Genomic DNA, 14542 nt, shown 5'->3' with positions numbered 1-14542 from the left:
AAGCGTGTTTAAAAACAAAGTGACTTATTGGATTTGTGCTCTAAACGATAACTATGACAAAGATTTAAGACAATGTAAATCACAATAAAGATTTTAAGTTCATTTTAAGTAATAAACATTTTTCCACTTCTGGTCCTCCATTTTAACTAACCAAGTTCGACCCTCTTCTTAAAGATGACTTTCATATTATTTCCCTAAAATTATTATAAGAGTTATTCTGATTTGAATCTAAAATATCCAATTATTTCTCATTATGTTACTTGATCATTCCTCGTGAAAGATATTCAATTGTTTTTTTCATTCTCTCTTGAGGAAAAACGTCCGACTTAACTATGCTAAATTGTTGTTTAACTACATTTGTCTTTGTCAACTCATTGCCCATTATTTATTTGTACGCGGAATTTACATGTCTGTCAGTTTTTCTTATTATACTTAATTGTTTCTCTCTCTCTCTCTCTCTCTCTCTCTCTCTCTATATATATATATATATATATATATATATAGGGCCATCCTTATGAAACTGGAGGCTCGGCTCTCATAGTAAAAATAGGCCCCAAATAAAAAAACGCACAATTTTATTAAAAGATTAATCTTCTATTTAAATTGAAAATAACACTTGTATAATGATTATTACCCACCAAAATCAAAATTAGCAATTATTTTTAACAAAAGACGTGTTTCTTAACTTAGAAATTGAAACATGAAACATGTTTATTTTTCTTTTTTGAGTGGGGGTGGGGATATTGAGCAATAATTTTTTTTCTTGAGGCCCATCACTTTAGGAGGCCCAGCTCGGTTGAGCTCTTTCCACCCCAAAGAACGGCCCTATATATTATTCCTTTTGGTTAAAAAGTATATAATATAAATGACAAATAATTATGTTAAGTAAGAGCAAAATAAATTTCTTTTATAGTGTAAATTTTTTATTTTATATATGAAATTCTGGCACGCAGTAAAGAGATGTCGACCACGATGTCAACACACCAGGAATGTGGAATGTAATGTCAAGACATCTTGTCATCACAATTAACAAATTTAAAGGAAATTTCAGAAAGTAAATGGCACCGCAAGGGTTTGAGTCTTCCTTTATATAGCCATGGTTTTGAATGGGCTTTTCTTCACATGGGCTAAATAATTCCAGCTGACAATAATTATATTTTCAGCTACAATCTTCTAGAAGCAAAATATATTTTTCACAAATATATTTGCATCAAATATTCCTTCCATAAATATATTTTCATCACATGATAAGAAAATGGATAATGCTTGATCCCACGAATTCCCAACCAACGAAAACCACGAACTGTTATCCTCCGTTGATTTTTTATCACTGCATGGCCATGATTTCCACAAAATATGGACTTATTAATTATTCATTTCATTAAAGCAGCGATATACATGACATTCTTGAAATTCGTTTGTGACTTTTTCGTAGAATATAGCACTACTGTAAGAAAATATACTTGTTGTCCATTAATATATTTTCAGCAACAATCTCGTTGAAGCACAAAAATATAATTGAAACAAATCTTTTATATTTTCTGTAGCAATCTTCTCAAGATATATTTTTACCAAATCTATTTTGGAAATACAATTCAAATATATGGCAACATTAAACCGACAAAGCAATCTTCTAGAAACATACGTTTCTTCAAGCACAATCTTCATGAATCATATCTTCAAACAAATCTTCAGTAATCTCACGAATAAAACAAATCTTCCAAGAATGCAAAACAGGGAACGCTATGATGTCGTACCAACATGTCAGGACATCTGGTCCAACATCTTGTTTTACCAAAATGTGGCCAACAAAAACTACAAATCTAACAATCTCCCCCTTTGAATTTTTTTGGCTAAAACAACCTTTGCATAACACATCTTGAATAAACCAATAAACTTACACAGATAAATAAGAACATTGTAACACCCATACTAGACGTATCTAGAAAGTCTAGCACGTGCGTTGAATTTAGTATTGGATACATTAAAATATACAACATAAAAACTTCGAATGAATTTATATACAACAAAACACGTTCGTACAATATCAATACACATTTCTTATCTTATTTAAAATAAATACATCCTTGAGATCCATATTCTTCATGCTTCGGGTACGAACGAGCTTTTGCTGAAAAATCCATCCGGCTACTACCTTGACGTCCTACCTGATATCTGAAACAAATAAGGATTGGGATGAGACATAATGTCTCAGTGAGTTCCCCTAAATCCTAGGCTATAGGCAACCTCAAGGGGAACCTACGGTCACCACGTGTCTACATTACAACCTGACGGTTGATTATACGTGTGTGGGGACTTGCTTACCAGACGGTAGTGCATGCTAGAGCCATCATAGTCTTATCTCACTTGTTATAGGTTTCACTTCCTATACGTGTCACGGCGGTTGAGGGGAACCTAGAACCGCGTTGCCAAAAAAATACACTCTATGTATTTAGGCCTAAACATAACATAATCATGACACGACTCTAAACCGGACGATTAGGGGAAACCTAAGATCGTCGTCGGTATCTCATATTCTTTACTTGTTCTATTCATGACTTGAACTTGTCTTATAGAATCACATGCTCTTATACTTAAATTAATCATACGTGCTTTCATTCGTGAACATAATCATAATCATAATCATAATCATAATCATACATAAACGTATCTAAGTTCATTCAATTATGTTAGCGTTGAACAAACAATTATAATCTGGATTCATTTTACGGATAGTCCCGGGTGGAGTAACCCCGAGATCAATCCCATACATGACCGATGTACGTACATCAGACTCCCTCGGTGTCGTGCGGGTCCCTTGCGGCTTAAACCGTTCCCCTTAGGTCGAGAACCTCCCGTATCCCCCTGGCGTGGATAACAAGAGACACGAACACCTACATCTTGCTTACTCGGTGACATGCGGGTCCCTTACGGCTTAAATCGTTCTCATCATGAGAACCCCTTGTATCCCCCTGATGTGGATAGCAAGAGACATGTCACCTACACATATTAAATCATAGTCTTGTCGTATACATATATTTAAACATATTCATACTTGCTTGCCTATTACCTCGGACCCTTGAGTCGATCCGATTAGCGGTAAGCTTATACTTGTCCATGCGTGCACATGCCTAAACATGGTGGAGAGATTAACTAATCAAACCACAACTTATCATGCTTGCTAAACACTCTTAAACATATGCGAAGAGTTTATACTTTGCGTCTTAGCATTCTAGGAGTCTTGCTAACTTGCTAGTTCTCGACAACTATGTCGAGGCTCTAGTTTTTCCCTTACTTATGGATAACTTGCTACCCGTCTCTTGACATGATTTCTCTCGTGTGCCATGCCTTACTAACATACTTAATACTTGCTTCACATCATAAGAATCATGCTTTCCTTGATCATCATTTAAGACCTTGGTTTGAGGGGTTTAATTTGTAAAAGACTGCTTGAAGAAAACTTGAGCCGGGACATGCCAACATCACGCGAAACGAACAAACAGAGCACTGTGCCCTGTTCACTCGCCTCGCGAGTAAGCTTGCACGCCGTGGCGAGTAGCTGCTCGCAGATGCGAGTTGGGGGCGAGTGGTACCCCCCACTCGACCTTGTAACTCGCCGTGGCGAGTAATAGCTCGCCATGGCGAGTAATGACAGTCCAGAACACTTAAAAATGGTATTTTTGACCCAAAAACCTCAAACCAAATGTCTCTAAGTAATTTGGAACATAATTGATCATATGAAACTTGTAAAACATGCATATTGCAAGTATTAGCATGTTTAGTAAGCATGGCAAGAAAAGGGGCAACTAGACTAATACATAAAACCCAGAATTACATATTATTCATATTAAACACACATGACATGATCATAATCCCAAAAGGGTGGAAATTCTATCTATGGAACTCACCTAATGATTAGCACTTGATCCCCAAGCTATCAAGCATCTACACTTCACATTCTCAACTCAAATTCTTGATCTTGCTCAACAACTTCATGATACATGCTTCGACATAAACTCCCATGCTCAAGAACCAAAACCCTAACCTCTTAATCAATAATCAGCCCTAGCTTCCATGATCACAACTCTTAAGAACCCAAAGTGAAGAGGGATTTCAATCCAAACTCTAGAACATAAAACATCCTTTTAAAGAATATCAAGTCTTTGTAGAAGTTGGAGTTAAACCATTCTTGATGAAACTTCATGTATAAGTCTTCAATTGATCCACTACCACTCCAAACCCTAACCCTAGAATTTCCATAGCAACCTTGAAGCCTTAAATCCAAAACCATAGTTGTTTCTTGCTCCCAAAATTGCCACATCCAAGCTTGATCCATCACTTAAACAACTTGAAAGAAGTGATGTTGAGAAGAGAAAGAGATGGATGAGTTTCATGAAAGAAAAAGAAGAGATTCATCCTAAAGCTAGCTTACACAACTTGTGGTAACATGAGAGAGCAAGGGTGAAATCTTATCATGGGAGAGGAGGGAAAACTTAGAAAGATTGATGGTGAAGAATAATGGAGAGTGGCGTGAGAGAGAGAAGGAAGAAGGAAGAAAGAAAAGCCTTGCCATCAAGAGAGAGAAAGGATAAGGGAAAATGAGATATTTTCCATCCAAAACATATAAATATCCTTTTCCATGAAATTACCATTATACCCTTGCCTTGAACGTGTTTTAAACATCGCTGATACTTTTCCCGTAAAAAGCTGACATCTTGTAAAATATTTTCCATAACTTACTTTTCCATAAGTTTAATTCATCTGACACAGTCAACGGGTAATATACCGATACTGTCAGGCGGGATATTACAAACATAAGAAAACTCATCTTGAAAGAAAGTACTACCTCCGTCCCTAATTATAAGACCCTTTCGAAAAGAAAAAAAAAATTGTCCCTTTTTATAATACCCCTTTGTTATTTCCAACTGCATTAATTATATCTTTACATACATGCCCCTATTGATTATACATCTTTTTCTTCAATCAACATGAAAATAACATGTTTGAAAATTGTAAAAACAATAGTGATTACAAACAATTTTAATACAATTATCCGCTATCTTAATTCCCATGATTTTGGCAAAAGGGTCTGATATATAGGGACGGAGGTAGTAACAAAAGAAAACTTCATCATTACTTCAAAAGAACATCATCAAAAATAACGCACAATAAAAATGGAGCATTTCCATGAACATCAGATGCATGCGCAGCAGAAAAGATAAACCCATCCTCACAGAGATGAAACATCAGGAGAAATAAACTCCACAAGTAGAGAGAAATAAACTATCACATAATAGACGTTAATTTAAAACACACAAGTCTACTCCCCCTTTTTAGCCGTAACTTTGACAAAACATTTTTCATGCATACATCAGGGGCATAAAACCAAAATAACAGTAGTAGCAATATATAGTTAGGGGTACTAGGTTATTACAAACCATAAGCCCATAAGTGCACAAATATCCATAGAACATATGCAGAGCAAAGATAAGTGGAACGCACCCAGAAATCTGCTACACATTTCAACATCACACCATAGACGAAAAGAATACACACGAGCTTTCATCGACAATACTGTAACATCTCGGAACAAAAACAAACCATAACCATGCTCCAGCAATATAACATGAAGGTCATAAGTAATAAGACATAACCCGTGCATCTCCAGCACAACAAACATCATAGTAATTACTCATAACACAAACATCTCCCCCTTGTTTGCACAATATGACAAGGGCATAGGAAATCATTGTTCTTGGAAACAAGAAATACAAACCTTTAAAACAATATTTGGAACATGTGGTTCGACACACAACCTATAGTCAAAAGTCAAAGACACACCCTTTTGCTCTGGACTTCATGTGGCCTCACAATCTCAGGGTGTTGTTTCAGAATACTGTCAGTGATTACACCAAGGAAAGTTATTTAAAGCTTCACAACATAAGTTCCAGTTTGCTTCAATATTTGAATAAAAACACACTCATCAAAATCCAGCTTCTCATAACACTTACCAACACCACTAACTATCCACATACTTTCACTTCAGTACTCTTGCTTCACACTTTAGAGTGAAAGGACACGATAAATCCTCAGTAAACTCAAAATGAAAATCACAGTATCCCCTGCCAAGTGATACCAATTTCCATTTACTTGTTGTTTTCCATAATTGGCCTAACTTAGCAACCAGATCACACGCCATATAAGGTTTGTCACCCTTAGATAATGTCAGTCGTCCCCGAAGAGCATTCTGACATATGAATAATTGTAATTTAAGTAACTTAATCGAAACCAAAAAAAACTTATGAATCAAATTGTATAATACTTCGAACATATGAGATCAAAATGAAAAGAAAAACTAAGAGGAACAAAATAAAATCCAAAAATAACATAACATAACAAACCATAATTTTAATTTTTTAAATTTTAATTAAATTATTTTAAGTCTTCGTGAGCTGGCCAACACATTGAATTTTTTTTTTTTTGGTGGTGGCCGGGGTTTGAACCCCGGACCTTGCATATTTTATCCATTGTCCATACCAACTGAGCTATGCTCACGAGGACCAACGGATTGAAATTTGTAAGGTGGGGTCCGAACTCCGGAACACACTACTTGTTAAATAGGTCAATTTTTAGCCACTATAGTAGTTGTTTAGATCGAGTTGGACAAGTCTTCTACTCTCAGGAAATTGAGTCAACCAACAAAGCCCATTGACTAATATCCATATATATTACTATTTAATTTTATATAAAAAAAAAAGAAGCAAATTACCCTTCGTTCTGTTCTCATTCGAAACCCTAAAACACACAAAACCAGTGCAGCATGATTTCTCATAGCTTCTATTTCCTTTCCCAACGTTGTCGGCGGCGCTCAAACCATTCCCTGCCAATGAAAAGGAAAAGAAAATCTTTAACATCATTGAAACTCTTCCGAAATCCACTGAAAAGGAAAAAGATCAGAACTTCTTTCAAATCTTCACAACAGTTGGTTCAACAAGAAACATGTTTATATTTACCTGATGATTGTTGGGAAATTGTCTTCAGATTCCTCATCATCAAAGGTTACAGTCCGTACTATTTAAATTCTATATCCCTCGTCTCCAAACAGTTCCTCTCCGTTACCAACCGTCTCCGATTCTCACTTAGGATCTTGGATGAAACACTCCCTTTCATTGGTCGCCTCTTGGAAAGGTTCACACACCTCAACTCCCTCAGTATCACGCACTCCAACTGTGACCTCAACAAGCTTCTCTGCGAAATCTCTCGTTTCCCATTAAATATCACATCGCTCAATATCTCCAATAATCCAACCTTTCCTTCTAATGGGTTGCGAGCTTTCTCCCAAAAGATTACTACTTTGACCTCTCTCTATGCTTCCAACATTTATGATCTGAATGATCATCATGTGGCCCAGTTGTCTTTGTTTTTTGCTGATTTGGTGTCTATACACCTTTATAAATGTTCCAACCTCACAGAATTATCCTTGTTTTCACTCGTTAGAAATTGTCCTTCACTTAGTGAGATCAAAATGGCACACACAAATATTGGGGAAGAGAGTACAGAGGATAATGATTCTATGATGGATATTGGTGTATACCCTCAATTAAAGTCTCTCTATTTGGGTGACAATTTATGGTTACGTGTCGAAAAAATCATAAAGATTGCTTCTTCTTTCCCAAATTTGCAGCTTCTTGATTTGAATCATTGTGATGGGATAACTGAAGGTATTTGGCAAGTTTTAAGGATATGTTGTAAGCTTAGGCGTTTTAACTTAGACGGATGTTCAAATGTGAACATATTTGAAATGAACTTTGTAGTTCCCAAGCTGGAGGTGTTGGACTTGTCAAATACAGAAGTTAATGATGAAACACTCAATGCAATCTCAAAGAGTTGTTCTGGGCTTTTGGAACTATCCTTGGAATATTGTTATCATATCACAGAGAAAGGTGTGAAAGATCTGGTAGAAAACTGCAAACAACTGAGAGAGATTCATTTGGGAGATGTTCATATAAGTTATAAAACTAGGAAATTCGCCTCTCACCATGGATTCATTTGTTACTATCATTTATAGGTTGTTACTGGTTCACAGAGAAAGATGTCGTAGAAAACTGCAAACAACTGCGAGATTGAATTCGCAGATTTTGATGTAAATGATTAAAAAAGGGCTTTGAAATTGCTATGAACACTGTATGTTGTCCTTGTTTTAATATTTACTTCTCTAAGAAATTATTTTTTAAGAAATTCAAATAAATGTTAACTTACATGATTCTGCAGCTGCACTGCCTTAACTTTTAATTTTTGCAATATAGATTTTGAAATGCTCTTTAGCTGTAACTGTAGAGGGCTGATTTTTGAGGATGTTATGCTTAGAGTTTTATTGATTTGAATTAGATTTGACCACACACCTACTATTTATTTTCCAATTTTAGGATTCGGAACTGTCCAATCTAAACTATTAATTTGCATCATATATCTATTAATTTGCATCATATATCTATTGGATTGTGATGATAGTAAAAAAAAAAAAATTGCTTGGCAAATGTGATAGATAGTAAGAAGCAATTGGGTGTGTGAGGCAAATTTCATCCATTAAATTGTAATGTTTTGGTTGGTGTCATAATAGTATTTGAGTCAGTATTTGGTGATTAATGGTACTTGGAAGGGTAATAACTAATATGTTTTAGTGGAGCAGTTTCATATTATAATGTTTGTGTGTTTTGTGAAGGAGTAGTGCTTTTAAGCATTGTGTATAGGTGAAGTGGATACTAATAATACACATATTAATATTGATCTGATAAAATTAGTTCACTTGTTCAACATTTTTATATCATTTTTTTGGGTTATCATGTTATGAATATCTAAGAGCATGATCAATTTAACTTGGAGATCCTAATATCTGAATAAAATTTGCTTTCTGGAATCTAGGTGGGTTTGTGTTGTGTCCTTCTAACAACACATTTTATTTAGGTAGATATGAATAAGATCAAAATTCATTATGTTTCCATCATCGATGGTCTGATATCTAGCCGTTAGGTGTTTATTTTTGCGATTTTGATTGTTAAATGGGTGTCGGCTTCACAACCAACTGACTGGCATTTGAAAAAAGGGAAATTATCATTGTTGATTCTTTTTGTGTATGCTACAGGTTACTGGAGATCGAGGGAAGATGGTTGCTTTAAAAAGAAATTTAAGCAAGTTAGGAATTAAAAATATAGCTAGAACAGAAGATTACAAGACTTAAATTGAGTACCCAAGAAACTTCTTTATTTTGTTCACTTTCTCGTTTATTATTTTGTAATAAAGTTTGGAGCATATATTCCGTCTTATTGGATTATTGTAATGTTTTCCAACTAATTTTGTTGAGTGGAAATTTTTTTTAACCTGAATGTTATTGTTTATTCTGATTGCTGGTGTTACCTTGGCATTATTTCCATAATGAATTTCATTGTTTGTTAATACCAAAATGCAAACAAAAAAAGTAGAATGTTTCTAGAAAAGTGTCAACATAGTTGGTTGAATGGGTAAATCATAACTTGTTTCAGCCAACAATTCCAAACTAAGTAGAAAAGGAAAACAGTTTAGCTAAAGAAAATGAAGTCTGCATTAGTTAATTTCCAGCATCTGTATAAACAGTTTATGCTCGTAGTTTTACTAACCACCTTACTTGACTGTGAATAGTGAGAAAGGAATTCAGGAGCAAAATAGGAAAATCGATAATCCTAGAACTGGTTTTTGTTCCTAAACACTTGGATGTAGCTTAAGTTATTCCTCACATAATTATATCATATCCTAGACAGTATGAGGAATCAATTAGGTATTGAATAGAGAAATTGCATTAAAGGTTGAAGAACAAATATTGTTAGCAGTAAAATGAAAAGTACTTCTATTATTCAGTAACTTGTTCATCAAAATTTTCTTGGATTTTGACTTCCTTTTACATCTCCATATGATCTTCTGCTAAGTAGATGTGATTGGTTCATACCCTTAAAATTTGCTGATGGCATGAAAGCTTTATCTAAAACTCTTTCTTCAAGACAGACCCATATGATAGAATTAGTGATTAAGAACCTCATGTTCTGCAAGCACATGTTACATGATATTCTATAATATTTGTCAAGTGTATTTTATATATCAGGGACAAATATTTTCTTGTTTTCTTATATAGCTTGACAATTCTAGCAAAAAAACACTACAGTGTTAATTTCAACGAAAGAATATGGTAGCCATGCCCATTTATAAAAATAGCAATTAGATAAAAATGATTCAGTGAGTGGTAGGAAAATTTGTGATGACGGTGCAAATTGTAATATGATTTTATTTTATTGTAGTCAACACTATTTCAACGACTTACTGTACGGAAAATTCCATTTGAACGGTTTCATATACCAAAAAAATTTGATTCTATTTCAATTTGAATTTATTTGGTATATTTTCTTTTGGTAGTGAATTTATTTGGTACTATGTCAATGCATTGAATGGCTTACTATATTGAAATAAATAATTACAATAAAAATTCCATTTAAACGGTTACATCTATAAAAAAAAATGTTTGATTCTATTTCAATGTGAATTTATTCGGTATCTCAATGCATTGAATGGCTTGCTATATTAAAATAAATAATTTGAATGGTTTCCTCCAAACTAATTAGATAAAAATGATAGTTTATTTTGACAAAGATAAAAATGATAGTTGGTAGCCAATTATAAAAATAGGAATTATATAAAAATGATTTTGTGAGGTGTAAAAAGTGGTAGAGTATGAAAACTATTTATAGGATGATTGGTAGGAAAATTTGCGTTGACGCTGCAAATTGTAATCTGATTTTATTTTATTGTAGTCAACACTATTTCATGACTTGCTATACGAAAAATTCCATTTGAACGGTATTTGAATTTGTAAAATCATTCCCATTGTTGGAAGCACTTTATTGAGCTGTTTAATGTTCTATAAATTAATATTGTTGCAAGTCTTGTAGGCATTGTGCATACAACAATGGCAGTTCCAAGTTCAATTACCTTAAAATTTTCAATACTCATAATCACACTACTTGCATTTGAGGCTAGTGATACCATAGCTATTGGTCCTATGGTAATAGTTACTATTGTCAATAAGGTACAAGCTCCAACTCCAACAACTATAACTGTTGATTGCAAATCCGATAATGTTGATCATGGATCTCGCACAATTGGCTATGGAGGTATTTACCTGATTACATTCCAACCAGAATTTTCTCCGAATGAAATACCTACCTTATTGTCCTGCAGTTTTACATGGCCTCAAAACCTCCAGGTTCATTATCTTGACATTTACGACCAAAACCGTCACAATTGCAATGATTGCACATGGGGAATAAACGTTAATGGAGGCTGTTTGAACGATCAAAAGTGTGTTCCTTGGAAAAGTATCCAATTAATGGATGCGTACAACACTTCAAATTAGCCGGAAAGGAAGAAGGGGTTGAATGAATTGGGACATGCCCGCCCTCCAACTTTTTAAATTATTTATTTTAATATATATTGGTTGTACGAGTTTAACCTTGTAAATTCAAGGAACTCCTTCAAATCTCAGCGGGTTGTGTAACGGCCGGTAATTGCAATTAATGAATAAATCTTTTACCTTAAATTTTTTACTATTTTTGTCAACTAAACTTCGTCTTTCTACCTTTGTTTTAAGTGATAAATTTCTCCTCCTAAGACATAATTTGTTCCAAAATGCAATTCCAATGACAGAGAATTTTTATTTTTTTATTTAAAATTTGTAAAATGGTTATCATAGAAAATTATCAAAGGTGTCATTTATTAAGTTTAACACCGTGATGTCAATTATAAAAGTTAGGAGCTCTTAAGTAATTTAGGGTCCCTAAGTATATGAGGTTCCTTACTAAAAAAATTAGGACCACCCCTAAGTATAATCACCAACTGTTCTCCATGGTTAACTTGACTTTATTATACTTTTCATGTTTGTTAGCATCTTTTTTGTTGGCGATTTTCCAAGCGAAGGAGCTAGGTATTTTAAATGCAATTTGTTTGGTTCAATTTTTTACGATAGTCACCAACAAAGAACTATCAAAACCCTAGTCAGAACTATAACGGTGTTATTTTGTCATTCTTTCTTGTGAAACAACGAAACTTGATATGCCAAAACCAATTTCGGATAGGTTATTTATGTCTAATAACGAAGGTGCAAGTAAGTGTGGCCGGACGAAAGAGCTTCCGCATGAGGGGTGAGCATCACAAATTGATGGACTCACACTAGAGGGAGAGATTGTTCTATAGCAAGTATGAGGTTGAAGTCTCACATCAGATAGAAAAATGGAAGTTGAACACATAATAATTGAGAGTACCCATAAACCATTGCCTTAAGGTTTTGGATAAAAGTATGGTGTCTCCCTCACATGTGTTGTTCCTCTTGCCTAATGTAGGCGGTACCCGAGAATCCTCACGTGACCCAACATAACAATGGGTTATGTGCGGTTTTCATTTTTTTTTTAGATCGGTATATAATTGTCTTGAATCTAAACACTCTTAGACTATATATATATAAACAAAATTTATGTGTATTTTCTTACGTGCTTTAGATCGGTATATAGTTTTATTTCACATGGCTCTTAGCTAAACTAATTTTGATTTCCTCAAATCAATAATCTTCTCAAAGAATCTTATACAAAATAAAAGTAATTTTAGTAAAAAGCCATACGAAATGTACTTAAGAAAATGCATCTAAATTTTATCATATATATATATATATATATATATATATATATATATATATATATATAATATTACAGAATAAAAGTTATGGAATTTGATTGAACATGTGAAGTAGTGGAATATATTTTGAATTAAACTAATAATATTTCTTCAAAAAATAGATGAATGCTTTGTATTATACTAACAAAAAAATAAGTATTAAAATTTAGACAGATACTATCCACACCCCAAATAATCCAAGTTACACCCCAGAGTTACTAATATACCATTTATTCATGTTCACTGCACATTAATTATGTTTACGTAAATTTAGTTTACGTAGTGTATGTAAACTCAGTTTACGTAGTGTATGTAAACTCAGTTTACATGAGTTAAGTAAACTGAGTTTACATACACTACGTACACTGAGTTTACATACACTATGTAAACTGAATTTACATAAGTAAGTTAAGACTGAGTTTTAGTTCATGCAAACTGAGTTTATGTAGTTTATGTAAACTGAGTTTACATACACCACGTAAACTGAGTTTACGTAGTTTATGTAAATTGAGTTTACATACACCAAGTAAACAGAGTTTAGGTGTATATTATCCCTTTTTAGAATATTTACGTAAACTAAATTCATGTGAGACCTATATGTAAACTTAAATTACGTTACCTTTCTACGTAAACTTAAATCAAACAATTCTATGTAGATAGACAAACGTGAAATTAACAACAACTATAAACATCCATAAATCATAGAGCAAACGATAAATAGAAACTCGAAGAAATTTATGAAATTCACTTACTTGAATTAATCGAGTACGTATCAATGGAAGAGATGTTGATTCAATTGACGATTTTAGTATGTATTGATTGCATATCTATGGTGGTTTGTGGGTGAAAAAGGGGTGAGGGTTCAGAATGATAGTAAATGAAGGGTTTTTAATTAGAAATTTAGAAGAGGGTAATTTTGGTATTATTGTAAAAAATTTAATAAATTTGGGTGTAACTATGATTATATGGGGTGAAACTAGAAAGAGTTTAAAATTTACTGTTGCTAAGGACGAAGTTGAGTGGTTTGTTGTTCAATAATAAGAATGTCAATTGGTGTGTTTGTGGAGACTTCAACAACATTCAATATCTAGAAGAAAGATGTAGTAGAACGATCGGTAACAGGCAAGATGATTTTACTCCTTTTAATCAGTTCATTAATCACAATATTCTTTTTGATCTCCCTCTATACGACCGTAATTTCACTTGGTACTTTGACGTTCTTGGATGGATCTTTGCAGAAGTGAACCCGCTCGAAATTGCCATCGCAGATGGGACTTAAGATTTTTGGGTCGAGAAGATCCTTTTTTGTCTACTCTTTCATCTCTATCTTGTTGAACCTTGAGTCGAGCTCAACAAGGTTAGCCTCAGTTTTGCTTGCAACAATCTTCTTCTCTTTGCTAATATAAGGTGTTTTTGGAACAGCGACCGAGCTTTGATTTATGTTTACAGTGAGAAAACATCTTCGAGCAACTTTGATGTCTTCATCCAGAATTGTGACCATATTTTTCATGGCATGATACTTCATTTTAAAATAGACAGTTGAAGAAACTGCAACCAATTATGTTAATAAGAAAATCAATAGTTAATAAGAAAAAATCCACTTGGGTTGGCCTGGTAGTATTCATGACTTGAGTGATGGAAGACATCAAAGAGAGTGATGGCCTGGTAGAAAATCAATAGTTAATAAGAAAAAATCCACTTATGTTAATTGAGTGATGCAACCAATTGCCATTTTTCTTGAACAAACTGTTTATAGCCCGACATCTCTTGCCAGCATTTCAACATTCTAGAAGGA

At 33.8% G+C, this 14542-nt stretch overlaps 2 protein-coding genes across 2 annotated transcripts; both read left to right on the top strand.

Annotated features, from left to right (window-relative positions):
• Nucleotides 1-6886: 6886 nt before the first annotated feature.
• On the top strand, nucleotides 6887-8068 carry LOC146913010 (F-box/LRR-repeat protein 16-like). Its single transcript, XM_085720847.1, has one exon. It carries the CDS (start codon nucleotides 6887-6889, stop codon nucleotides 8066-8068), a length of 1182 nt encoding a protein of 393 aa, XP_085576973.1.
• Nucleotides 8069-10990: 2922 nt separating this feature from the next.
• On the top strand, nucleotides 10991-11437 carry LOC146913009 (S-protein homolog 29-like). Its single transcript, XM_085720846.1, has one exon. It carries the CDS (start codon nucleotides 10991-10993, stop codon nucleotides 11435-11437), a length of 447 nt encoding a protein of 148 aa, XP_085576972.1.
• The last annotated feature ends 3105 nt before the right edge of the window (nucleotides 11438-14542 follow it).

Source organism: Medicago sativa, chromosome 6 (genome assembly GCF_051527215.1).
Source record: "Medicago sativa cultivar Bolivia chromosome 6, Bolivia_mono, whole genome shotgun sequence".
NCBI classification, from domain to species: Eukaryota; Viridiplantae; Streptophyta; class Magnoliopsida; order Fabales; family Fabaceae; genus Medicago; species Medicago sativa.
Note: the sequence above shows the minus strand (reverse complement) of the source record. Positions and strands in the feature narration are given on the sequence as shown.

What these genes read in the sequence shown, in the direction of transcription:
- LOC146913010 (XM_085720847.1), top strand. Translation starts at nt 6,887, where the DNA reads ATGAAAAGGAAAAGAAAATCTTTAACATCATTGAAACTCTTCCGAAAT.
- LOC146913009 (XM_085720846.1), top strand. Translation starts at nt 10,991, where the DNA reads ATGGCAGTTCCAAGTTCAATTACCTTAAAATTTTCAATACTCATAATC.